This window comes from Vitis riparia, chromosome 12 (assembly GCF_004353265.1).
Source record: "Vitis riparia cultivar Riparia Gloire de Montpellier isolate 1030 chromosome 12, EGFV_Vit.rip_1.0, whole genome shotgun sequence".
NCBI lineage: Eukaryota > Viridiplantae > Streptophyta > Magnoliopsida > Vitales > Vitaceae > Vitis > Vitis riparia.
In genome coordinates this window covers 5,073,095-5,100,772 of record NC_048442.1, presented here as the reverse complement: position 1 = coordinate 5,100,772, position 27,678 = coordinate 5,073,095, and the positions used below count along the sequence as shown (strand labels likewise).

Here is a 27,678-nt window from a genome sequence, read left to right as displayed (position 1 = left end):
GCTGCTGTATTGCTACATGCCCATCACTTTTTTGTTCAGTTTTGGTATATTGACTTTTGTGGCGCTAATGGAAATTGACAACAATTTGTTTTGCAGATTATACGCCTGTTCATTTATATTAAGGAGGACCAGGGGACTCAAATGGCTTTCCAGTTTTTGAGTAATGTATGGATATACTTTAACCATTTCCTTTGGGTGAAGACTGATAGTACCAGTCTGTAAAATTGATATTTGATCAATCTATCACCTGCATTTACTATGCTGCTTTCCCTTTTCTTTTTCTTTTGCCCCATTTTTCTGTTGAATGTGTCTCATGTTTGTGCTGGATGTGAGTTGTGACACCTACCTCTGTGTTCATGTTTATAAATTTCTTCCTCATTGGTGAGGAGTTAGATATGTCTTAAATTCCAGGGCCTTACTCTAGCAGGATGTTTTAATTATATGGTGGTTATGCTGAAGATATTGTCTGGTTATAACTTCTGATGTGTCAATGTGTGCATTATATGTATCTTTTGTGTAGTATATACATTTTTGTGATTCCATGCTATTGGCAATTATCTGACTCGCTCTTGGCTCTTGTCCAGTTGTGCTCTACTCTGCTAGTTTCAATTTCCTTATGCCTGAAATTTTCATTTTTTTTTTCTTGTTTTATGTGAAAGTGAGAATGTTCTGCCCTAGTTATTCGTTACTGCCTCATCTTATTATGCATGAATAAAATTCCATTTATGTTTATTTATTTTTTCTAAATTCTTCCTTAATGCTCTGTTTTGTTTTGGGAGGAACTCTAATCTGGAAATTACCATTGCTGCAGTATAAGAATATAGGTAGTTTGTTAATGACAAGTAAAACATCACTTCCCCCTTTGAATTATTAGGGAATGTGCTGGGAAAGGTTGGCTTCATTCTTCTTATTTTTTGAAAAATTTTCTGTATAATGCTTACCCATGCCACTGTCTTGATGATGATACATTCATTTCAGGATTTTGTTTTTCAGAAAATCAGGTAGATGTTAGTGGTAAAGCAATGTCCTCATTGAGATCATCCTTGTGAAATGTTACATAACTTTGAGCTGTTGGCAAGTTAAGGAGGACTGTTTATAGAGAATTCAATATTGCTTTCAAAGAAACTTCTTATGCTCTCTCTTCTTTTGGTTTTCCTTGTAACATAAGTGAGTTTGGAGTATTTTTTTTCCCAGCTCATTTAATGGCACAAGTTGTATAATGACATCATCTTCATCTGTACATTTTTAGCTGTTAAAAGCTCAAGTTCTCATTTTGATGTAGAGTATATCACTTTTAATAAGCTGATGTGCTTTTTAGTGGCATCCAAACTTATATCTTGATTAAAGTTATCACATATATTGCAGGTAAACCGTTTAAGGACTGAATCAGAAGATTCTTCAGGTGCTCTTGAAGTTCACCATGTGGAAGGAGCATTTGTAGAAACACTATTGTGAGTTATGCAAACCTGATATTTATTGCTGTGCTGCTTTTCCTAAATATTATATGAAATTTTTTCATGTAAATATGAATTTTTCTTATCAACTTATAAACTTGATACAAATGTTTTGTGTTCTCTTGGTAAGCACCCATATCATATCCTTTCCTGCTTTAATGGCCACACTGTTTTCTTTTAGACCAAAGGCAAAAACTCCACCGCAGGATATTCTACTTAAACTGCAAAAGGAGCAAAATTTCAAGGAACTGTCTCAAGAAAGCTCCATTTTTGTTCTTAAGCTGGGTTTGTCCAAGCTGCAGTGTTGCCTCTTGATGAATGGCCTTGTTTTTGATACTAATGAGGTACAACTTAAAATTCTTCCTGCCATCTTTTTTTCTCTTCAGTTAATAAATGCCGTTTCTTTTTAACTTATCTTTCTTTAGTAGTTGTTAAATTTTCTTTTGGGTTAAATTCTTTATTTGAAGTTTCACCCAACATATTGGATCCTTTTAAGTCTCTCATGAAATATGGGATAAGCATATTTGATGTGGATATGGGAGGCAGTATCTCATTATTAACTGTTTAGAAACACATGTATAACTTCATTTTAGATTTTATTCTGTCTGATGTGAAATTACATATTGAAGAAATATGAGAAGGAAAAAATGATTCTATTTTTCATTTCTTAAATAGAGAAGAAAATACACTGCTATAAATAATGGAGTGGCTGAAAATACCATCCCATTATTCACAGGATACAACTACTAAGTTACCTAGAAAGATTTCCTAATTTTAGGAAACAAAATAACTATGAGATTGGGTAACATGCTACCAAAATCTCCTTATTATAGAAATACCAAACAAAGTCAATTAATTTACGACATTAAAACTCCTAGAAATCAGATCCGTTTCAGCCATCTTGGGTACACCTCTTTGTCTTAGGATCTTATTTTTCGTCAAAATCTAACAAATGTGGAGATTGAGGATCTTGAAAGACTAATGTCTTTACTTTCCCATGTACATTTGTCTCCTTTTGTTCCAGATGCAAAAGCTTGGGTACCTTCTTCTTCAAGAGTATTTTCAGTAAAATCCTTTTTCTTAGTCTTGTCCAATTTCTCAGAATCAGTTCCTTTCCACCCAACTAATTTTTTTTGTGGAAATCAAGAGTTCCTTTTAAGGTCATGGCCTTTGCTTGGTTGGTCACACATAAGAAGGTAAATACCAATGATTTCCTACAGTTGAGAAGACCTTTCAAAGCCCTTAGCCCTGATTGGTGCATCCTATGTAAGAGGAATAAAGAGATGATTGATCATCTTTTGCCTACATTGTCTGATTACTTTGGGATTATGACATAGGATATTCTCATAGACTAAGATGAAGTGGGTTCAGCCAGGCAGTATTTCAGAAATGATGATTATTTCTTTCAAGTGCTTTGAGAACTCTACTAGAGGCAAGACTCTTTGAAAGATCACTTGTCTTACTTTGTTGTGAATTGTGTAAAGAAAAAGGAATGTTAGAATTTTTAAGGATACTTGAAAGACACCGAAGTTGATGTAGGACTTGCTTTATTTCTATGTTTCTTTTTGCACTTACTGTAGTGCCGTTTTTAAACCCTATCCTTTGAGTGTAATTCAACTTAGTTGACTTTTGATATGTACACCCTAGGGTTGAGTCTTTAAGGTCAAGTTCCTATATGAGCTTCAAGAGATGTTATACTTGTATAGGCTTTTTTGTTCCTTTTTATATAACCCCTCCTTCTATAGTGGAGGTTTCTTGGGTTCTTTTGGTCAGGTTTGTATATCATGGTGAGGATTTCTCATCCTTCTCATGTTCTATTCACTTTTAATTAATACATATGTTATTTTTGATAAAAAAAAAATGAGTCTATTTTTCATTCTTGAATAGAGAAGAAAATACACTACTATAAATAATGGAGTGGCTAAAAATATCATCCCATTATTCACGGGATACAACTACTAACTTACCTAGAAAGATTCCCTAATTTTAGGAAACAAAATAACTGTGAGATTGGGTTACACGCTGCCAGAATTTCCTTATCATAGAAAATACCAAACAAAGTCAATTAATTTACAACATTAAAACTCATAGAAATCAAACCAATAATTGAAAGATTTCCACACATATTAAATTCCATTTTCATTTACTTCAGTTTGTTTTGTACCAATTTGTTTATTGATGCACTTCTTTTGGAAGTTTTAATTGCTATCTTCATTTGAAGACTCTCCATCCTCACTTTGGCCTGGTTAGTCACCTATAAAAAAGTTAGGCTTTGTTTGGGAAGTGTTTTTCGAAAACACTTTTGAGAAATAGCTTTTGAAAACCGTTTTATGATGTTTTGTAGAACAAAAGTTTATTTGGGAATTTAAAATGTTCTTACCCTGTTTTCTATGTTTTTAAATATGTTTTAAAAATAACTTTTATATATAGTGCTTTATTTTTAATCATTTTCTAGATCTGTATGATTGTTTTTTAAAAAAACTTCATAAAACAAGTGCAAACAACTAAAAACAATTAAAAGATGTTATCTGAAATATTCTATTTTTTATTTTTAAGAGTAGAAAATTGTTTTCTGATTGCCAAACATGTTTTCTTGTTTTTTTTTGTTTTGAAGAACAGAAAATTGTTTCTAAAAATAGTTACCAAACAGGGCTTTAATATCCATGAGAACCTTTGGGCCATAGTGCTTGACAAAGCATTGTGTTTTGTCATATGCACGATGTGAAGAGAAGATTGGTCATTCATTCACACACTATCCTCCTACATGAACCTCCGGTGTTTTCTCTGGTGGGAGGAAGGGTGCTTTAGCAATTATGGAAATGATCTTTTATTATTTTAGAAGAATGGCAAGGGTGGAACTTGATGGATGAATGATGTTCTTCCGACTCTAAAGATGATTTGTATGTAGAAGAATGCTCATATTTTTTTTCGGGAATGTTGGTTTCTCTGAAGAAAATTTAGGACATGATCCATTTTGAAGTTCCCTATGGGTCATGGTGTCAAACTTTGAGGGTTTACCATTCAGTATCAATATGTCTGATTTTGGAGCAGTTTGTTCATGTCTGCTTAGGAGCAATAGTCCTTCAAGTGGCATCCTGCTCCATAGATTGTTTGTGCTTGCTAAGGACCTTTGTATAGCTCTATCCTGTAGAATCTCTTTGAAGAACCAGATATACTTCAGTTTTAATTAATTTTATTGATGGGCGAGTTAGGGAGATGTCTGATAGAAGAGGGGGTAGATGCTGGTTTGCAGTGGACTCAAAGTCCTTTGAAATTTCTATGGATGTGTCTGGGGAGAGACTTAAGGGAATCATTGTGGAAAAGAGCAGAGGTTTTACTTCGTGGATCAGGTTTGGGAACCTCAACTTGTGTTGTTTGTTGGAGGGAGTGGAGGCTTGTTGTAGGGGTGAGCTTGTTCAGAGATTTGTTAAAAGTTGGGATGATGGAGGTAGGAAGTTTAAATTGGAAAGTCGTGCAAATGAGGCAGACAGGTTCTTATTGTGCTCTGTGGTTGACTCGGAAACAAAGAGGTATTGTTTAGTGTTTCCAGAGGGGAAAGGTATTCTGGGAGGTTGGGTCTTGTTGGTTGAGAGTTTTGACTCGCAATGAGCCCAGGGGAGTCTTCGCTTACTATAGGTCAGGGTGTAGAGATGGGGCTTTTGAGAGAAAGGCCAAAAACTCCTCTGTTGATGCGGTGAAAACAAGAGCGAAAAAATTAAGGGAAGCAATATGGTTACAACTGGGGGAGAAAGACGTGCTAAGCGAAAGGGAGTTTTTGGACCGGTGCTTGGTTGGGAGATGGGGACAGTCTCCCGTGTCGGCCCCAGATTTGTCCGCTTTGGGCAGCTGGGGAAGATCTCTTTGGAATATTAGAGAAGGGGTGAAGTTTGCGAGGTTGGGGAGCCCTTTCATACTGATCGAGTTTGAGAATAAAGAAGAGACACACAAGGTGCTTTTAAGAGGATATCGATGGTTTAAGGAATCGTTTCTGCACTTGGATAGGTGGAACCCAAAAGTGGGGTGTTCTCAAAATGGCGAGTGGGTCAAGGATGTTAGGGTGAGAGTAGTGGCCTTGCCGCTGCATTTTTGGAGTCGGGAAGTGTTTAGAAAGATTGGGGATTGTTGCGGGGGATTTGTTGCAGTGGATGAAGACACTGCTGCTTTTAAGGAGCTCCAATGGGCCAGATTATTAGTGAAATCTGAAGGTTTAGAGTGGCCAAGCTACTTGCAGGTGGTAGTTGGTTCTTCTTGTTATGCTATCTAGCTATGGTGGGAGGTGCAACCAGAGGTGTCAGAAGTGGCTCCGATGATCAGAAATGAGACGGGTAAGGAGCAGGAGGTTAGGGATGATGGAGGAGGTGATTCATGTGCCGATTTCAATATGGAGAAGGTACAGACGCATGGGCAGCCTGCAAAAGTGGCCATGTCGTGCGAAGTTGGTGAAGGTGGCTGCAGAAAAGATAGGAAGGTTGAACTCTTTGACCTTGTGTCAACAAGAGGAGTAGAGGTTGATGTGGCCAGAGGAAGCCAACAGACTGTTTGAGAGGAGACTACAAATTTCGGGCCTATAATCCAAGTTTCGCTGGGCCGGGTAAGGGAGATGGTTATGGAGAGAAGGCCCACCGAGGAGGGCCAAGCTAGTGGAGTTTTAAAAGAATTTTTGGAAGTGGGCTGGCCCATGACGATGCCTTTAAAAGGCCCAGTGGTGGTGAAACGACCCAATATTGAAGTGTTAAATGGAGTTGGGGCACGCGGGGGTCTTCGTGACTGCGGAGAACAAGGGGGGAAGTTTTTGGCTCTCAGTTGGGGTTGTCTCCACCAGCCTTAAATCTTACAGAGATCACCGACGAAGCTTTGATGGAGGAGGCTTCTAGGTACACAGATTGCTATACTTGCTCTTTGTTTTCTTTGGGGAAGCGGGATTTCTCTCCATCTTCTACTCCTTCTGGGCGGGATGGGGTAAATATTGCCACTGCTAGGGATCCCAATCGGGGTAGTGGTTTAGAAGCAGTCGAGGGAGCAGTTTTGGGCCCTTTAGGGTGATTTTGGCGGACGGGAGGGAGGCGGAGGTCTTTGATTTGGCGGGTAGGCCTAATGGGGCTTTTGAGGAGGCGATAAAGGGGGTTTCGGAAAGGGCTTTTCAAGAAGACGTGGAGGAGAGGGACAAAGAGGGTGAATCGTGTTGGCATTCCAGTAGCTTGGCTAAGTTTAGCCGTTATCTTGGAATGCTGACAAAGGGTTTCAAAGGGGAGATTTTGTTTTTACTAAAAGGAACAAAATAAAGGAAACTTCAAGAAGGAAAGTTGAATGGTAGAAAAAGGAAGAAACTGGAGTCGTCAAAATTCGAAAGAGAATTAAGAAAATTGGAATGGACAATGAACTATCTTGGAGGAGGAGGAGAAGGAGGGGGGGGGGGGGGGGGGAGTTTTTGCAGGTCTAAATGAAGTTCTGGTTGCTCTCTTGGAATGTAAGAGGGGCTAATAATTGGGATAAGAGGAAGGTGATCAAAGCTTTGATAAAGAAGAATGCGAAGTACTTGCAGGTCTAAATGAAGCTCTGGTTGCTCTCTTGGAATGTAAGAGGGGCTAATAATTGGGATAAGAGGAAGGTGATCAAAGCTTTGATAAAGAAGAATAGGGTGGATTTGGTTTGCTTACAGGACACCAAGATCCTGGAAATGTCAAGGGGTATTATCCGTAGTTTAGGAGTGGGAAGATTTCTTGAATGGGGAACTGTGGATTCAAGGGGCGTTGTTGGTGGTATTATGGTGTTTTGGGATAATAGGGTGTTGGATTTGGTTGACCTTCAAAAAGGAATGTTCTCAATTTCTTGCATTTTTAAGACTTGTGAGGATGGTTTCATGTGGACTTTTACAGGGGTTTATGGCCCAAACCATGAGGAGAGTCAGGGAGTGTTTCTGGGAGGAGTTAGGGGCCATAAAGGGGCTTTGGAATGGGTCGTGGTGTGTTGCTGGGGATTTTAATGCCATCTTAAGTCCGGAAGAGTGTGGCAGAGGAGGGAACCTGAATTCAAACATGAGAAGGTTCTTAGAAGTTATAGAAGATTTAGAGTTAAAGGATCTGCCTTTGGTTGAGGGTCCTTTTACTTGGAATGAAGGGGTGAATAACTAGTCATTTTCAAGGCTGGATCGGTTCTTGGTTAATGAGGAGTGGGACTGTCGTTTTGGTGATGCGAGGTAGTGTGTCCTACCAAGACCTGTGTCCGATCATTTTCCGATTCTTTTGGACGGAGGGGGTCTGAGAAGAGGCCCTTCCCCTTTTAGATTTGAGAATATGTGGCTAAAAGTGGAGGGTTTTAGGGACCTCTTGAAGTCTTGGTGGGAGGGAGACAACTTTAGTGGCTCCTCAAGTTTTATTTTGGTGGAAAAACTAAAGGTTCTGAAGGCTAAGTTGAAGGAGTGGAACAGAGACATCTTTAGTAGGGTTGATATAGGAAGGATTTGGCTTTGGAGTAGGTGGAGTTTTAGGCTGCTAAGGAGAAGACTAGCAGACCGTCCTTGGAAGAGCTGGAAACTAGAAAAGAAGCGAGGGAAGAATATAAAAAATAGGTTTTACTTTAAGAGATCACGTGGAGGCAAAAATCTAGGGAAGTGTGGCTGAAAGAGGGTGGTATAAATACGGATTTCTTTCACAAGATGGCCAATGCTCATAGAAGAAGGAACAATGTGGACAAAAATAGGATTAATGGTGTTTGACTATGGAGGAGAATGGAATGAAGGAAGGGATAGCCAATGCCTTTAGGTCTTTGCTGTCCAATCCGGGGGATTAGCGCCCTTCTGTTTCTGGGCTGCAGTATGAGACTTTGGAGCATATGGATGCTTGTGCTTTGGAGATGTCTTTTACGGAAGATTAGGTATTTGATGCTCTGTTGGGTTGTAATGGGGATAAAGCTCCAGGGCTAGATGGCTTTTCTATGGCCTTCTGGCAATTTTCTTGGGACTTCGTGAAGGTTGATGTGATCAGTTTCTTCAGGGAATTCTATGAAAATGACAAATTTGTTAGAAGCCTAAATGTAACTTTTATGGTTTCAATTCCAAAAAAAGCGGGGGCTGAAGATTTAGAGGATTTTAGGCCTATAAGTTTGGTGGGAAGTTTGTACAAGTGGCTAGCCAAGGTTTTAGCCAATAGACTAAAAAAAGTGGTTGGAAAGGTGGTCTCTAAGGCTTAAGGGGCTTTTTTGGAAGGTAGACAAATCGTAGATGCAGTGTTGATAGCTGATGGAGCCATTGATTAAGCTCTCAAGAATAATGAGAATGACATTTTGTGCAAACTGGACATAGAGCGTACGACAATGTGGACTGGTATTTTCTTCTCACAGTTATGCAGAAAATGGGTTTTGGGGAGAAATGGATTAGGTGGATAAGGTGGTGCATGTCCACTGCAAGTTTCTCTGTGTTGGTTAATGGAACCCCTACGGGCTTCTTCCAAAGCTCAAGGGGTTTGAGGCAAGGCGATCTTCTTTCTCCTTATCTTTTTGTGATTGCTATGGAGGTCTTTAGTTCTCTTCTAAAAAGAGCTGTGGATGGAGGTTTTATGTCGGGTTGTAGGGTGAAGAGTAGGAGTGAAGAAGGGGTTATAATTTCCCATTTGTTGTTTGTTGATGATACCTTGGTGTTCTGCAAAGCTTCTCAAGACCATTTGACTTATCTCAGTTGGTTACTTATGTGGTTTGAGGCCATGTCGGGATTGAGAATAAACTTGGAAAAAAGTGAACTTAGTCTAGTAGGGAGGGTAGAGAATATTGATGATCTTGCTTGGGACTTTGGTTGTAGAGTGGGGAGTCTACCGTCCACTTATTTGGGCATGCCCTTGGGTGCTCCATTTAAGTCAATAACAGTGTGGGATGGAGTGGAAGAGCGTTTCCATAGAAGGTTGGCCATCTGAAAGAGGCAATATTTATCCAAGAGAGGGAGGGCGACTCTAATCCGAAGCATGTTATCGAATTTACCTATTTATCTTATGTCACTGTTGTGCTTACCAAGCTCAGTTAGATGGAGAATAGAGAAAATTCAGAGGGACTTCCTTTGGGGTGGTGGCAATTTGGAGCGAAAGCCTCATTTAGTAAGATGGGAGTTGGTGTGCTTAAGTAAGAAGAAAGGGGGTTTGGGGGTCAAATGCCTTTCCATTCTCAATAAGGCTCTTCTTGCTAAATGGAATTGGTGTTTTGCAAATGAGAGAGAGGCTTTGTGGAATCAAGTGATTAGAGGGAAGTATGGGGAAGATAGAGGGGGTTGGTGCTCTTGGGAAGTGAGAGAGGCTCATGATATGGGGTTGTGGAAAGGAACAAGGATGGATTGGGAGTTGGTGGGCGATATGATGGTTTTCATTGTTGGTAATGGGCGGAGGGTGAGTTTTTGGAGGGATAGATGGTGTGGGGATTCCCCTTTGTGTGTGTCTTTCCCTTCCTTATTTGCTTTGATTGTTGATAAGGAAGTGTGGGTGATAGATATTTGGGACCCTTTGGCTGAGGGGGGTTAGGGGGGTTGGAACCCCTGTTTTTCAAGAGCCTTCAATGATTGGGAGGTAGAGGAGGCGGAAAGATTTTTGGAGCGGCTACATGGTAAGAGAGTACTTGAAGATGTGGATGATATGGTGTCATGGACTGAAACAAAGAGTGGAAAATTCTCGATCAAGTCTCTCTACTTTGCCCTAGAAGCGGGTTATCCGTCTTTGTTTCCTTCTAGCTGCATTTGGAATGTGAATGTGCAGCCCAAGATTAGTTTCTTTGCGTGGGAGGGTATGTGGGGCAAAGCCTTAACCTTGGATATGGTCCAGAAAAGTGGACAAGCTTTGGCAAATAGATGCTTTATGTGTCTTGAGAAAGAGGAGACCATAGACCATTTTCTTCTACATTGTTCAAAAACAAGGGTTTTATGGGATTTACTCTTTACTTTATTTGGGGTGTCTTGGGTGTTGCCTTCTTCGGTTAGAGAGACTCTTGTAAGCTGGCATGGTTCTTTTGTGGGCCAAAAGCGCAAGAAGGTGTGGAGAACTGCTCCTCTTCGCATTTTTTGGACGGTTTGGAAGGCGAGAAATAGATTGACTTTCAAGGATGATATGTTGTCAATACAGAGACTGAAATACTCTTTTATTCTGTCTTTTTGGTCTGAGGCTAAGTTGTTTATAGTTGAATGCCCTCTAACTATAGCTAATTTTATTGATTGGTTGGGCTCTAATTAAGGTTGTTTTTTGGGCCATCTAGGTTCTTTTTGGCCTTATTGGAGGTGGGTGTATAGGTATTGTATACCTTGAGTTGCCTTTTTGGCGTCTCTTTTTATATATGAAATTTTCGTTACCTATCAAAAAAAAAAAAAATTTATTGATTCTTTAATAATATTTTTCTTTTTGTTTTTTGTAAAAAATCATTCTTGTCTCATCATCCTTGTAGGTTATGCTGATGCTATTGTGAAGCCATAATATTGGACCTGTGTGTTTATAACTCTTTGGCTATGCACTTTTGACATTTTGGATTTGTTTGATCAGGATGCTCTTATAAATGCTATGAACGATGAGCTCCCTAGAATACAGGAGCAAGTTTACTATGGGCATATAAGTTCACATACCAATGTGCTGGAAAAGTTCCTATCAGAAAGCGGCATTCAACGCTACAACCCACAGGTAAATCATTTGGAATAATTCCTGTGAAATGGTAGATGGGTCTTGTTTACATGTTTTCTTTTATTATTTATTATTGTTTTAGGATGATTCCACAACTAGGTTAATGGCTTTGCTTAATCTCTTATGTCAACGTGATTATGTAGATTATTGCAGATACCAAGGTCAAACCCAGGTTTATCTCTCTGGCTTCATCAGTTCTTGGTGGGGAATCTGTGCTCAATGATATCAGCTACTTGCATTCTCCTGACAGTAAGACTTAGTCAAGTTGTATCATTGCACTACTCTTTGCAATAGTATTGCACGATTGAATTTTAACGTGGTTCATATGATCCAATTATTGTAACAGCAATAGATGATTTGAAGCCTGTCACTCACCTTCTTGCTGTTGACATCACGTCAAGGAAAGGGATGAAATTGCTTCGTGAAGGAATACGTTACCTGGTTATTCTTTACAACCAAGATGCTAAATCTCTCATTTTCATTCTTGATATTAGCATCATTTTAGTTGCAATAATTTATGATGTTGCAATGTTTCACTATGGTGCAGATTGGAGGGCCTAAGAGTTCACGCTTAGGAGTGCTATTTAGTGTCAATCCAGGTCCTGATTCACCTAGCCTCCTTTTCGTGAAGGTTTTTGAAATCACTGCATCCTCATATAGGTTTGTTAAGTCTCCAATAGCATTATGGGCTATATGTTAATCATCATGTAACCTTGATTTTATATTTCTTTATGTTTTCTGTTTGGCTGATTTTAATAAAAAAATTTCTGGTTGGTAATCCAATTGTATGATTTGTGGTGTCATGCAGTCATAAGAAAAAGGTGCTAAATTTCCTGGATCAACTGTGCTCATTTTATGCAAGTGAGTACATGCTTGCTTCTTCCATAGCGGTTGAAGGCACTCAAGCATTTATAGATAAGGTCTGCGAGCTTGCTGATGCGAATGGGATACCATCTAAGGGCTATAAATCCATTCTCTCTGAATTTTCAGTTGATGAATTCAGAGGTCATCTGAACAAGGTATACGACAATTTGTTGTCTTTTGAACATCTGAATCTCAAAAGTAACAATGGCACACATTCTTGTCTTTTGTTCGAGAGCATGATGTACATTATGGGCCCCGAATCTTAACAACCTAAGCTTTTAAGAAAATTAGTTGTCCAACATAGTATCATAGTCTCATTTGGTGGCCGGTCATGAGTTTGAACCTCATGTGTGTGTAAACACAAAAAGGGTTTATTCATAGTTTGTTTGTCTACAGGCTTGTATGTCTCCCCACATGCCAGGAAGGGGTTGCATGTGAGGGAGGGTGTTGAAGAGCATGATATACAGTGTGAGCTCAAAGCCTAACAATTTGAGCTCTTTGGAAAATTGGGAGTCCAACATCTCTCATAATCCTACTTCATATCCTGGAAGAAACTGGTCTGACATGTAGCACTTAAATCTTCTTGTGGCTTTCAGAAGCCTCTTATATCTTATTTTTATTTAATATTTATTTATCTTCTTAAGGTTGAAATATCTTGAGATTCTTCAGTATTTGCCTTATGTCTTCAGTGTAAGGGTTCTTGAAAACTGATTGATCAGATTGGTCAAGTCATTTCTTAATTTCTGGTTTTGGTGAGATGTTGGAAATGCAGTTTTACATTGTTTATGCATCCAGTCACAAAATTTCTTGTCTATAGTTTCTAATGACATATTTGAATGCAGATTTCTTATGCTATATACACTTATGTTTTAAATGGTCTGCAGGTGGCACAATTTTTATACAGGCAACTTGGACTCGAATCTGGTTCTAATGCTGTCATTACTAATGGAAGAGTGAGTTTATGTGGGCCCTTTCTGCTTGATTGGAAATCAATTGGATCTTAAGATTTATTCTTTTTGATGATTAGAAATTTAAAAGTAGAGTCTTGCCTTTTTATGTTCCTTGTTGTATTTCATGCATATATTATTATTAATTTTCCATTAACATCACGCATTTCTTTGTATTTGCATGTACATTATTTTGACATTTGATAGGTTATGGTTGCTGTTGATGAGGGCACAATTTTGAGCCATGATCTGCTTCTTTTAGAATCTGTGGAGTTTAAGCAGAGAATAAAGTTCATTTTGGAAATTATTGAAGAAGTGAAGTGGCAAGACATGGATCCTGACATGCTAACAAGGTGTGACAATTTTTTTCTCATAGTTGCTTCTTCCAGTTGTTTCTTCTTTTTCCAATTCTTGTGTAGCAGAGTGGATCCCTAAATTTTCCCCTAGATGCACAGAATTCTTTACTAACATAAAAAGATGTTCAGAAGTTAGTTGGGTATACAAACCATGTCAGAGCTGATGATTCCTGATATCTGTGCAGTCCACTGGAATTTTTTTAAGTTTAAATTCTCTGTAAACAATAACAAGGGAGCTTGGCTGAGAATCAGGTCTCAAATTTCTTGTCTTAAACTGCTTCAGTGTGTAACAAAACACTTGAAAGTGCTTTGGAATGCAGGGAGTGCTTTCAAACTGCCGGAAATCTGCACCAAACAGGGGCTAATTAGGAAAATTGAATTTTCCAATTCACACATACAGCTGGGATGGTCAAATATGAGTAGTATTTAGCCTTATTAAAGCAATAGGTGAGTTGTCCATTGCTTGAAATGTATATCATAATTAAGCCCTTGAGGCCTAATTCAAGTGGCAAGCATTAGGGTGGGGATGGAGAAATTCTAGGTTGGCATGTAACAGCTACCCCCACCATGCCCCTACCCAAAAAAAAAGTATAAAAAAGAAAAAAGAAATGCAAGGTCTAATTGAACCTCCTTGACTTGCAGAAATGTCTTAAATGACATTTTCTTGACACTCCCCACATTAGTGCCTGCTTAAGGTCTCCTGATTAGAATAAAAATGAAAGAAATAATGAATGATGTTTTTGGTCCTTTGTGACATTGTAACAAATGATGTGAACTAAGTGGAATTCAAGTGAATTGGGCTCTTGAATCTCTCTTTTCTGTATCCCCTGGTGGTTACATAGCTAAACTCTTCTCAGAAGGACTTTTATTTATTTGTTACTATAGGCATACGTCAGACAGAGGTCATGATGTATATACCTTGTCATATGCGTTTGTGTGTCTGTGGAGAAAATAGGAAATTAATCAGAGCTAAGGCAGAAACATAATATCTTCTCTGAAGGGGGTTTTTTCTCGGAAGGGAATTCTAACCTGTCTGACACATTAACTAGTGTAAGTACCTTTTCAAAACATAACTTAGTGCTCTAGATGGAGGTTAATGTAATTTTAGAAGCATTAGGGGCCATTTGTTAGGAGAGGTAAGTCTAATTTCCCTATTTTTTAACATCGTTAAGCTCATATTTTATGTAATTTCTTTTAAATACATTTTCTGTGAGTTGATGACAATTTTTTATATATGACTTGCAGCAAATTCATTAGTGATGTTATTATGTTTGTTTCATCTGCAATGGCCACACGAGATCGAAGTTCTGAAAGTGCTCGTTTTGAGATTTTGAATGCAAAATACAGGTGCAGACCACTCCTATTTCTTATTTTTAAAAAAGGTTTTTAAGTTTGTGGTTTATATTGGTTTCCTATTTTATGATATATATACGTGAGGACATAAACAAGTTGACCTCTTGGTGTTCTTCTGGAAAGAGGTTTTTGAAGGCGTTTGCATAACAGTTTTTTTTGGAGAGAGGAGAATTTTATTCATATAAGCTTTTGTCTATTGGTCTTTTGTCATTTAGTTTGAATTCTAATGAGTTGCTTTTACTTTTGGACATGTTGAATACAAACAAAGCACATAATATTGTTAATCGTGCATTACAAATATGTTGTCGTTTGACTGTGGGTGCTTTTTTTTTTTGGCATATTAAGTGTCATCAAGTAAAACACTATTTCACTTATTTCAAGCATCCAATGAAATACAATGATAACCTATTAGAAAACTATAGGAAAACACTGTTGCACAATACAAAAACCAAAGGTTTATATTAATATTTGAACTGATGACAAAATACTTAAGAATTTCCAAATAACTATCCAGTGTGAATTAACAGTTATATTAATCTTTAATTTGAAGAAAACAAAGGCAATTTATCAATCCAAGATCGAGGGGACAAATTTGTGTTTTATGACCTCACTGCTTCTGAATCAGTCATGGACTGTCATTATTTTATGTTTTTTTTTTTTTCTTTTTGGAGATTAACTGTTTATGTTTGTCTGAATGAGATGCTGTGACGACTCTATACTTGTGTACTCTTTCTTTTATAGAACTTACTAGGGGTGCAACTTAAATTGGTTGACCTGACCCAACCTGAACCCAACCTGACGTTTGGGCGGGTTTGGGCAGGTTTGGGCAATCATTTTAAATACTTGGGTTGGGTTTGGGTAGGTTTTTTTCAACCTGAGCTCAATTTGAGTTGGGTTTGGGTTAAGGTTTGGACAATCTGAGCCTAACCGAATTTGATTTAATGGCTTTATAATATTTATAATGCATAGGATAATAATGCATATTATCCTATATTATAATATTTATTTTCTTTTTCTATTTTTAAGAAAAAAATATCAAATTATATTATATCATATGTTTTTCATTTTTTTAGAAAATATATAAATTTATGTTTGTTCTTTTGTTGCTATCTTGAAATTTTGCCCTATTTACTATTTAAATTTTCATATAAATACATTAAAAAAGGTTTTTTTTTTTTTTTAATTAATTATAGATAGATTTTGAATTGTGCAACCTGGTCAACTTGAGTCTAACCTGACCAACCCGAGTCTAACTTGATCAAATCGAGTCTAATCTGAGCTTAGAAAAATGAGGTTGGGTTGAGTACCTCGAGTTAGAGTTTGGGTTGGGTTGAGCTGAGGTTCATTGTTTCTTAATTCGGGTTGGGCTTGGGCTAGTCATCAACCCAACCAACCCACCCAAGGTACAGTCTTAGAAATTACTGGTTTTTTGTATGCCTCCATTTAGCATAACTCCCTTTTGGGTCATGCCCTTGTCACTTATGAGGTGTTTTTTTCCTTTTCAGAAACAGAATAATCACTTATGAGTGTCGTGTTCCATTGATTCTTGTTCTTCTAATTAATTATCTATGCTTCATCATCTTTTGTGCTTGGGTTTCACTCCTTTTGGGTGCCCTTTATTTCAGTTTCATATTGACCTATTGAAAACAAAAATATTTAGGCTTCATCGATAATTCATTCTTCATCTACTAATTTAGAAATTATTATTTTACTATCTCCTGGAATCTAACACATCGCCTTGTTTTGGTTGTACAGTGCGGTTCTGTTGAATAATGGAAATTCTAGCATTCACATTGATGCTGTAGTTGATCCTTTAAGCCCATCGGGGCAGAAGCTTGCTTCACTTCTTCGGGTTCTATGGAAATACATTCAACCAAGCATGAGGATTATACTTAATCCATTGGTAACTTTATTTTTGTATTTTTCATGTACCTTTAAAATGTTTGAAACTTATTTATCTCTATGTCAATTCTGAAGCTAACAGAATCATCAGATTTAATATAATGTCTTTTCCTTTTTCAGATTAGTGATATCAATTGGGCTTTAGATCCTTTCTGTGAGCAAAAAGATATTCTGCTGTGAGATTGGTTTGGTCCCAATTCTTGAGTTGAAATTCTAAAAATAATGTACACTTAAAACTATATGAAAATGTAATAAAATAGGAAAGTAAGTTGCACTTAAGTAATCAATCAGCCAGTTTCACCGGAACATCTGTTATGTAATTTTTCTTTCTTCCACTTCTTTGGCAAAGCGGGTTTTTCATCTAAAATACATAGTGAAATTCAATTTTTTAGTGATTGCATTTCTGTATATTTTTTTCTGCATGTGAAATATTTTTCCTATCTTTTTCCATTAAAATATAAAATCCTTTAAGAATTGTCATTAAAAAAAAAAAAAGGCTTTCTGACCTTTTAAAGGTGAAAGAAGATGATTCAAGGAGATGCTGATATTTTCTTACTTTTTTGGTTAGGAATTTTTTTTTTTCAATGCAGAAAATAGAATACATACTGAATGATATGAAATGGACGCTCTAATCATAATTTGTATTAGAAAAAAGGTATAAACGGGGAAGAATGAAATGCAGCTGTAATGTACATGTGTTCAACTGCAGTCATGCTCTTCTGAACTCTATGATACTGTTTTGATAATTTTCCTGAATAATGATTTGGTAGGAAATATGTTGTTTATATTGGAAGTCATGATAACTTGTTGATGTCCTCCATTTTAGGTTAATTATCAGTCCGTTTCCTCCATTTTATGGTAAAGGGCTTAGTTAATATTAGTATATGTTCTCATAAATTATATTTCAAGATGATATTGTTTTTAATCTGTATTTCTTATAGCATTTTATGGTAATCTCTCCTTGTAATATTTATTTCTTTGATATTATTCAAAGATGCCACAAATGCCTTCTGAGGAATAAATGTAATTTTTTTTTTCCGGTTCCCGGCAGAGTTCTCTGGTGGACATCCCTTTGAAGAATTACTACAGATATGTAGTTCCAACAATGGTATCAGCAGTGTATTTTGTTGTTTAGAGACCAAATTTCAGCTTGCATGTGGTGTCTTAGTTATGCTATGATTTTGCAGGATGACTTCAGCAGTACAGATTATACAATCAATGGCCCTAAAGCATTTTTTGCCAATATGCCATTATCCAAAACCCTCACTATGAATCTGATGTGCCTGAGCCATGGCTTGTTGAGCCTGTTATTGCTGTGTATGTTTCTTCCATTACCTGTTGTATAAGAATTGATGTCAGTTTTTTGAATCTGTGTGTGCATCTTATTAGACTAACTTGTTTACATTTGATCTTTTCTTGGTCTGGTCTGGTTCTTTCAGACATGACCTGGATAATATTTTGCTTGAGAACCTTGGAGACACAAGGACATTACAAGCCGTGTTTGAACTTGAGGCTCTTCTTTTAACTGGTAAATTTGTGTGTAGGTGCATTTTGATATTTTTGCGTGTTATCAGTGATTGTTATTGTTCTTACCAATTAACTATCATTGATCAGGTCATTGTTCAGAAAAAGATCATGATCCTCCTAGAGGCCTTCAGTTAATTCTTGGGACTAAAAGTACACCTCACTTGGTTGATACCCTTGTGATGGCCAATTTGGGTTATTGGCAAATGAAAGTCTTTCCTGGGGTTTGGTATCTACAACTTGCTCCAGGTAGAAGTTCTGAGCTCTACCTTCTGAAGGAAGGTGGTGTTGGAAGTCAGGACTCGCCTTTGTCAAAACGTATCACTATAAACGACTTACGAGGTAAACTAGTTCATTTGGAAGTAGTGAAGAAAAAGGGCAAAGAGCATGAAAACTTGTTGATTTCTTCTGATGATAACCACTTGCAAGATGGAAAAAAAGTGAGTTCTCACTGCCATTTATTGAATTGTTTCCCTCAAACTACATGTCACTAAACAAGGTTTAGCAGCTGACTAGGTACAAATGTATGATGTGAAACTGAAAACCATTTTCTTGTTGAATTCTTCAGGGAAATCATGACAGCTGGAACTCCAACCTTTTGAAATGGGCTTCTGGCTTTATCAGTGGTGGGGAGCAGTTGAAAAAGAGTGAAAGCACTTCAGTGGTGACTCTTCTCTCTCTCTCTCTCTCTCTCTTTCTCTAATATATATATATAAAAAAAAAAAAAAAAAAAAAAAAAAAAAAAAAAAAAAAAAAAAAAAAAAAAAAAAAAAAAAAAAAAAAAAAAAAAAAAAAAAAATATATATATATAATATGCAAACCCTCCCTCTTTCTTGTGACTCCAGTCACTCTTAATTTGAGTTCCATTGGAGACTATTAGTGGATTCTAAAGCTCCTAATTACTGCAATTTAACTTTCCACTAGGTTTCTCTAGTTTTAGATCATATAGTATATAAGACTTTTGCCATGGGTTCTGCTCTAGTTGTAACTCAGGTATCATTGATTAAATGCATGATACAAGTTCATGCTCTCATTAATTTTGGTGGTTGTGTTTTGCAGTATTGAGAATCTACCCTCAAAATCCTTCTAAGGGAACACAATCCCCAACAAAAAACTCATGGGATCAAGTTTCCCTTGTCTAACTTACACCTTTCAGTCATGGGAAACCCCAGCCAATCTAGGGTCTCTGTGATAAGGAAACCACCACATCTTTCTTTATATGCTTAATTTTGCAATCCTGATTTAAATGCCAAGGACCTCTCCCATTGGATGAGAACCTTGATATAACAACCTAAGAATCCCCCTTCCCAATAAGATTAGAAATCATCATGGAAGAAGCAATCTTTAGGCCCTCTAAAGGGCTGCTAACCAAAAAAAGTCAAAATCCCAGCCTTAATAGGAAGCCAAATGCAGCGGACGTATAATAAGCTCAATAAGAAGTCCACTATCATCCTTAATACCCCCTTGAAGGTCCATCTTGCACAAGTTAACTGAGGAACACCCTTCAAAATTAAACTTAAGAAGCCTTATGGGAGTCCACTGGAGAATAGAGCTCCCTTTCTTATCTTCTAAGAAAATAGCTTCCCAACCCATAGCGGTGAAGCTAAATCGATGAACAAGGATCTCTACTAATTGAAATCCATAGGGTGCTTTTTCTCGTGTATACTTCCATTTGAAAGGTACTAATGTAGGGAAGCTTGGATTACTTCGTTCTTTGACCCTACATCTCATAGGGTGCATGCATACTATTTCTAAGGCTCTCTAGATCTAAGCAGTGGAAACATATGACGATAAAAACCAATAACAACTATAGATTTAGATATTTTGAGTCATATCTGTGATCTGGATGTTCCTAGATTGATTCTAATCTGATGAAGATAGTTCGTAGGCATTGTAGATCTTGTCTGGACCCAACAATCTGCTACCCGATCTCTCCTTTCACTGATCTCTGGACAAGAGAAGGGTGGTCTTCTCTTTTTGAGGGGAGATTAGGTTTTTCTGGAGTCTACAAGACAAGGATGCAAAAGTGAAGCCCTAAGCCCCTAAGGGGGTTTGTATAGGCTTCCCTATGGGTTTAAGTGACTTGAGCCCAACTTGGCCTTAGGTCACTTAATCTAGCCCACTTGGGTTCTAATTAATTAATTAGCTATATTGGGTTCCATTAATTAATTAACCTAATCCAAAAAGACCATTCATAAGATCTAATGCAACTTTAGGTTTTTACCAAAACGCCATTAGCACACTTATGAATTGCAAACCCATTATCCCCTCAAACAAACATACCACCATGAATCAAGAGCTCAAACCAAGACCATTGAGACCCATAGGAAAATGCTAATCCTTTTGAAACCAATTTTGAAGTTGACTCAACACTTTACTAAAGAGAGACAACTGCACTCTAGTCTCCTATGATATTATAACGAGACAAATCTTGGGTTTGTAACCTATTATCCACCACATGCAGACTCCCCATGAATTGGTATGAGTAATCTAATGAGGTATGTGCTAACATCCTTTCAAGATTACCTTTAAGATCTTTGAGTTACAGATCCTCTTATTATATGATCAACTAATAAATTCTAACTCACAAAGAGCATATGTTAAATTCTACTTAATAAATTACTATGACCATAGATTTCCTTAACATATCGATCACCTAAGGAGACATGCTGTTTTAATCCCATGAAATATTATGGTGCTTTTGTCAAGAATGCCTGTTGCTATTGACCTCCATCAACAGTAATACAATCTGTAGGGAACATATAACTACCTTAAAGGTCTCACCCATAAGTCAAGCCTTTTATTGAGTTTAGCACATGCTCAATATTTTTTCAAGGTTAACAGTTCATATAGTATAGGAGTTTGGTGAATCATGACTACCCGATAGCTAATGTCATGATTCACAATAAGTTCTATCTAATATGTAACTATATACACTAGTGTACTTACTATGGGAAAACCATCCCAATGACTAAGACAAGTTATCCCTTCAATTAGGAGGTAGTGCTATACAACCTTTGTTGGATTACCCAAATCCATGAATCGGTTGTGAACTACTTATCATCTTGCAAAAAACCCATAACTTGGATTTTTTGCACAACTCCTAATGCACCTAAGTTATGTACAATACAAGTGATGGAAGCATGAATGCTCAAATAACCAATTAATACAAATAGGATAGTAAAGGGAACCAAAATCATAAATAAATAAATAAATTTATTAATGAAACTAAATCTGTTATATTATGTCATGTTTTCTAGGGCTCTATCTTAATAGCTGACAAGAAGGGGCTATAATCCATGTATACATGAGTATACAAGGCATGCAAATGCAAAATAATGAAGGAAAAAATTAAAGGCATGACATAGTCTTAACTATGACATCCCAAAGTAGCTACAGACTTTAGGAAGGAAAGATCGCCGATTTCTTTAATAATACTAGACCACAAATACTAGTGCCATAAAGAAACTACCCTTCACAGCTCATTCTGACCTCTTGAGGCCTTCAAAAGGTCTTCTGTTTACTTTATAACATTTTTATACACCCTTGAAGGATCACTCATCCTTCTTGTACTTGTCTTAAGATAAGTGAAGGTGGTTGTTTCTATTAAAAAAAAGGTTCTTCTGTTTAACTCTTCCTAAATGGACCAAAGCAAGCATGATAAGAGCTTCATCCATGCCAATTTCACATATTATTCAGTGTTCTCTATATGATGTTTAAAATTCTTGCATTCCTTGCCAACTGGAGGACCCTAATAGTTCTGAAGTACTCTACTTCTCACCTCCTTACTAAAGCCATCATAGGAGATATCATTAATCAAATCTCCTTAGAACACCTGAGACAATCCTAGCTAGATTAAATAACATCTTCCATAACAATTCTGAAGAGGTACAGCAAAGGGATTTGGAGGTAAACAAAATCCTCCTCTCCTTGGTCCACCCTTGTTAGGGATTGATAAGGACAAGTGTTTTGAAGAAAAATAGAAAAGGAAAACCCTCATTTCAGTCATGAAGATTCTTCCAAAAATCAAAATTTCAAGTTGTTAATAGATAATAGATGTTAACTTGGAATCTAATTTGTGGAAGAAATTACCTTTCCAGCTTTATTACTCTAGTCCTGCATGTCCATAATGTGACCGTCATGATATGCTGTATATTCACCTGTCATGGTTAAATTTTTTGGCATGACTAAGAATTTGTCATTTATGAATCTCCAACATCGTATCTTTTTCAAAATTAGGCATCGATATCAATTCTAATTAGTGGATATTTTTTTTACTAAGCTTTTGGATGGTGATTGGTGGGACATTTTTAAAAAAAAAAAAAAAATTCTTTATTTTCAGGGACATGGAAAAGGTGGAAGACGTGGGAAAACGATTAATATTTTTTCCATTGCTTCTGGACACTTGTGAGTGTTTCCTGTCTTTCTTCTTCCAGCCTTCTTTTTAATATTTTTTTCTTTCTATATTTCTCTGAACTTGGACAATGATTTTACTTGTTTGTTAATATTGAACAAATCGCATGTTGAGAAATAGATTTATACACTGTACATATATATATATATATATACATGAAGGAAACTAATGAAAATACAGTGAAGGAAACAAAGATCAAGATCCTGGAAAGTGTCATTTTTATGGCCTGTAGAACAATAATGAACTGACCTCATGTTAATATTCAATATGTTATTTTTTTTTTTTTTTTGATAATCGTGGATGTCTGGGCCAGCTTATGCGCACCTCGACTAATCCCACGGGGCCCTGAAGTTAATGACCGGGTAAACCTCCAGTGGCCCCGAGGGGACTCGAACTGTTAATATTCAATCTGTTATACTCTTATCAACACTTAGTGCAATTACGGAAATTTAAGAAAACAACTAAATCTTGAACATTTTCATATTAAATATGTAATTTTACACAAGAGCTTCCTAGCACTTTTGCCCTAGGAAATTGAACTAAAATTTATATATGATTTTTCCATTGCTTTTAAAGCCAAAAGGGTGAGGTAAGGGAACCTTACTTCTTCGGGCTATGGGTTATCATTTTTGTATAAGATATAAAAAATGATGAATGGAGTAGGGTTGGAAATTCTTCACTCGATTCATAAACATGACTTGAAAATGACACAACATTATTGGTTTAGGTTAAATGTAATTGTGTTTGTAATGCTCTTGTCAACTGACTTTACTAATTTATTAAATAAGTCTTTTTGAAGCTAGAGATGTCCAACTTGTTCTACCTGTTTTGACCCACTTAACTAATCTGTGCTATTTTGATACGACTACAACTCAACCTGTATATGACTCATTTTAATTTTTGTATTATTTAAGCACAATTAGGACTTGGCTTGTATTTTAAGCCTTTTTGCCTCATAATCTATTTTTTAAAATCTCAAAAAGAAACAGGAATTCTTATTGATATGCATTAATTTTATTATTTTTCAATAAATTAATTGACAAAACAAGTCAAATTGTAGTTTTATTAGTTTGAAATATCAAACAGGTTAAATGGGTTATAACATGTAAGTTAACCAGTTATGTGTGTACTATAACAAGGCTTGATCCAACTCGAACTAATCCAACCTGTTTGTTTAATGAGTTATGCACATTGGATCATGTTATCCATGTAATCAACAGGATGTTTTTGTGCCAGAGAATTTTAACCCAAATATTAAATGGGCTGTATATGAGTTGGGCAGATTTCTTTAGAATATCCTTGACACAGTTTGAGCATGACATTTCCATTTCTACAGGGAGGGAGTCTGTGCGTTAATTCCTGTTTATGTTTTGTTTGTTTGTAGTACCAGAAATTGCTCTGCTAATATTTAATGGTTTGCTTTCTGCAGATATGAACGTTTTCTGAAAATCATGATACTAAGTGTCCTGAAGAACAGCAATCGCCCCGTAAATTCTGGTTTATAAAGAACTATCTTTCTCCTCAATTTAAGGTTGCAACCATTTTCTTTCACTCTTCTTTTAGTGTTTTGATCGTCGTTGTTTTCTTCTAAATTAAATGTAGTCAATTTCTTATGGGGAAACTCTCTTTTGTTGTTAACTTTCAATGCAGGATGTAATTCCACATATGGCACAGGAATATGGTTTTGAGTATGAGTTGATTACTTACAAATGGCCAACATGGTTGCATAAGCAGAAAGAAAAGCAGCGAATTATCTGGGCATATAAAATCCTGTTCCTTGATGTTATTTTCCCACTTTCTTTGGAAAAGGTAATTTGGTTTCAAGCCCTGCTTAAACATAGAGTGCTGCCTTGTTTCCATTTCATTCATCTTCTTATGCTTTCCAACTTCACATGCATGTATAGCTTTTCACCATCTATCAATGTGTCTATCTGCAGGTTATATTTGTCGATGCCGATCAAATTGTCAGGGCAGACATGGGAGAACTCTATGACATGGATATAAAAGGAAGACCACTTGCATATACACCTTTCTGTGACAACAACAAAGATATGGATGGATATCGATTTTGGAGACAAGTAGATACCCTTCAATATCATCCTCTTTTATGTTTGGGTTCATGGTTCTATTAAGCATGCCATTGAAATGCTGATTGATTAATTGTCCTACTTTATTGGCTTATATTATCCCTTATTTTTTGTTGAACAGGGTTTCTGGAAAGATCATTTGAGGGGGAAACCATATCACATCAGGTAAATAACTGATTTCATTAATTTCTTCATTTCATGTATTGCTAGAATTCTTCGAGAAAGAACTACAGTTCTGACATGTGGCATACTTCCTCCAGTGCTTTATATGTTGTTGATTTGGTGAAATTCCGAGAAACTGCAGCGGGAGATAATCTAAGGGTTTTCTATGAAACTCTCAGCAAGGATCCGAACAGTCTATCAAATCTTGATCAGGCAAGTCACCATTTTCATGATCATCAGTATCATCTTCTACTCTCAGTTCCTTTAATAATAATTCAATATATTAGCTTTATAAATTTCATGAGTTTTGTAAATTCTCCCTGTTCTATATTGACTCAATAATGAAGCATCTTAGTTTATCAACGGTGCAAAACAGAAAGAAGGGGCAAACCCACATCACACTGTGAGAACCAAGTGGGTTACCCAAAAAAATGCTGTCAACAAAATATGAAAAATCCCACCCCCAACATTGTTAGACCATGGTTCTCCATATAGAAACAGAGACCTCAAAAGTATCCGGTTGAGACTGGAGAAAGTTTCAATTCTTCGGAGATTTTTCCCTACCTAAAAGAGAAGTCATAAATTCATTATGGAGCCTTTTCCAGTCTCAGTCAAGTTCTAAAATGACATTTTTTTTGAAACTGATCCTATACATTCAAGATAATGCGCTATGGAAGCCAAACATGACTCATTTCAATTACTTTACAGGTAAATGAATTTGGTTCCAAGGAACATTTTTTCACTTCTTGAACAAATTACGTCCAATCTTTCAATTTTGATCAGAACTTGGCATTGTTAAAGACAACTGGTGCGCAACTTAAAGGGAAAGACCACTTAGAAGGAAGCCATATTGGTCCATGTCACACTCGATATCAAACTTTGAGATAATTTTTTCTATTTCATTACTATCACCTTAAATTACCACCTGTGTACAATTCGTCACTTCTATGTTGTCACCAAAATGACATTTGAGTCTGGTGTGTGGGTTAATGTGATTTAATTTTAATGAATACTCATTTTTATTATGTTAGACAAAGAAAGAGAAATGAGTTTGACATTGAAGAAGGCAGGGGAAGAAAATTAATGGGACTCATGGTGACTCGTGAAATTGATATGTTTTCTTCCAGTCTGTAAGATAATGATATTTTAGTTCATTTTGTTAGGACATAGCAGCCCTTAAACACATATCAATTTAGTGCATTCACATAAAATTTTAGCAAACAAGTTGGTCATGTATTATGAAAAGATCATGCTACCTGATAAAATCAGAAACATTTATAAAAATCCTGTAGTGCCCTATCTAAAAAAGTCTATTTAGCTGGTATCAAGATTCTTGTGATGTGTTCCAATTCCTGCGCAAAATACAATGGGGCTATGTTTGTAACGCTGGATTAGAGAATGGGAATGAGAAGTCAATTCCATCTCCTATTCATTCATGTCTTCGGATTGTTTTTTAGAATGGGCATCTGAATAAAAAATGCATTAAATTCATTGTTATAGAAATCAAATCCTACTTTCACTAGGATTTTGATTCCTTGCTTCTACATGGTATTATGATTCCACTCCATTTCCCATCTTATTTTCGTTCCTATTCTCTCATGCCAAATGCACTCTGAATTCATTCAAGCTCCTTACAACATCTGAATGCTCCATCATTTTATCTTTTTATGTTCTGTTTGCTTGATTATTATTTTCCAAATAATATGCATTGCTCTGATAGCCATCCACATTTCAGGATCTTCCAAACTTTGCTCAGCATACGGTGCCCATCTTTTCACTTCCCCAAGAGTGGTTATGGTGTGAATCATGGTGCGGAAATGCTACAAAATCCAAGGCAAAAACCATTGATCTTTGCAACAATCCCATGACAAAGGAACCCAAGCTTCAGGTAAACATTCCTATCCTTGAGCTTGTCTTCCCTCTCTTCAAATGACTGTACCACCACCGTCATCACTTTTTTCCCTTTCCATTTCTGTTTGCTCTTTGTCATTCTCCCAGGGTGCTAGAAGAATAGTCCCTGAGTGGCAAGATCTTGACTTCGAGGCAAGACAATTCACTGCTAAAGTCTCAGGGGAGGTGGACCCCCAAGAGCCAGTCACACCTCCTAAACAATCACAGGATCCAATCACGGACAGTTCACCTGAAGAAGATGAGCAGGAATCTAAATCAGAGTTGTGATGAATATCCACCATTTTCAGTTCATTAGAACATTTTGATGGGAAACCCAAGGCATTATCCCATAATATAATTTATCCCAAGAACATCCTCCATTTCAACCCTGAAACTGTATGCTTCATTAGGGATTTGCCAGGCACTCCCAACTGTAAGGAAGAAGCAGGCAATGCAGGAGAAGGAATTCATAGGTTGCAGCAGTGGGAAGACTATCAACTGAGGAGGAGATCTTGAAGGATTCTATATTATATCATTCTTGATATGAACTCTCTGTAACAACTGATTATTGATAAATATTGTCTTTTGCCTTGGGGTTAAGAATCCATAGGGAGGTTTCAGTAACTGTGAAGAGGTAGGCTGAGATATTTTGGAGATATAAAAATTTTGAACTGTTAATTTATCTGGAAATTCTTGCAAAGAAGAATGCAAGAAATTTTTGTTAGATATTCCACATTTGATAGCAATAAGTAGAAAGTTTTGTACTCAATGCTGGAATTCTTGGTTTCTCGTCTTTGATTTTATTTGACTCAGGGTAATTATTCATGGCACACACCTATGTATTTATTCATACTGGGTCATCTGGAACAAGGTAAAAGTATACAAAATAAAGCCATTTCCAATTTGACAAGGTAGAATGGAAAATGCCATATGAGTCCAATGGTAAAAATTTGATAAAAGCTAGTGATTTAAAAGTAAAAATCCTTAATATTTGGTAGATTAGCACTCGGGTGGTGTTTATTTTTTTACTTAATTCTAAATAGAACTTTAATGCTTAATAGTGTTAAATATTAGGTTGTTTGTTTTT

General features: G+C 36.6%; 1 protein-coding gene across 1 annotated transcript in view; it reads left to right on the top strand.

The window, feature by feature from the left end:
• The window catches only part of LOC117927030 (UDP-glucose:glycoprotein glucosyltransferase), a 61,495-nt gene extending 34,135 nt beyond the window's left edge, over nucleotides 1–27,360 (top strand). Inside the window, 27 exon segments of the mRNA XM_034846398.1 lie at nucleotides 97–165; nucleotides 1,366–1,451; nucleotides 1,636–1,798; nucleotides 10,958–11,092; nucleotides 11,236–11,341; nucleotides 11,439–11,533; nucleotides 11,640–11,752; nucleotides 11,901–12,111; nucleotides 12,841–12,909; nucleotides 13,111–13,256; nucleotides 14,505–14,606; nucleotides 16,368–16,515; nucleotides 17,566–17,622; nucleotides 17,702–17,786; nucleotides 17,789–17,831; nucleotides 17,954–18,042; nucleotides 18,129–18,478; nucleotides 18,607–18,702; nucleotides 22,381–22,445; nucleotides 23,882–23,937; nucleotides 23,940–23,983; nucleotides 24,103–24,261; nucleotides 24,390–24,530; nucleotides 24,661–24,704; nucleotides 24,800–24,914; nucleotides 26,437–26,589; nucleotides 26,700–27,360. Coding sequence (XP_034702289.1) covers nucleotides 97–165; nucleotides 1,366–1,451; nucleotides 1,636–1,798; nucleotides 10,958–11,092; nucleotides 11,236–11,341; nucleotides 11,439–11,533; nucleotides 11,640–11,752; nucleotides 11,901–12,111; nucleotides 12,841–12,909; nucleotides 13,111–13,256; nucleotides 14,505–14,606; nucleotides 16,368–16,515; nucleotides 17,566–17,622; nucleotides 17,702–17,786; nucleotides 17,789–17,831; nucleotides 17,954–18,042; nucleotides 18,129–18,478; nucleotides 18,607–18,702; nucleotides 22,381–22,445; nucleotides 23,882–23,937; nucleotides 23,940–23,983; nucleotides 24,103–24,261; nucleotides 24,390–24,530; nucleotides 24,661–24,704; nucleotides 24,800–24,914; nucleotides 26,437–26,589; nucleotides 26,700–26,879 — 3,120 coding nt within the window. The 3' untranslated portion in view covers nucleotides 26,880–27,360.
• Nucleotides 27,361–27,678: the final 318 nt, after the last annotated feature.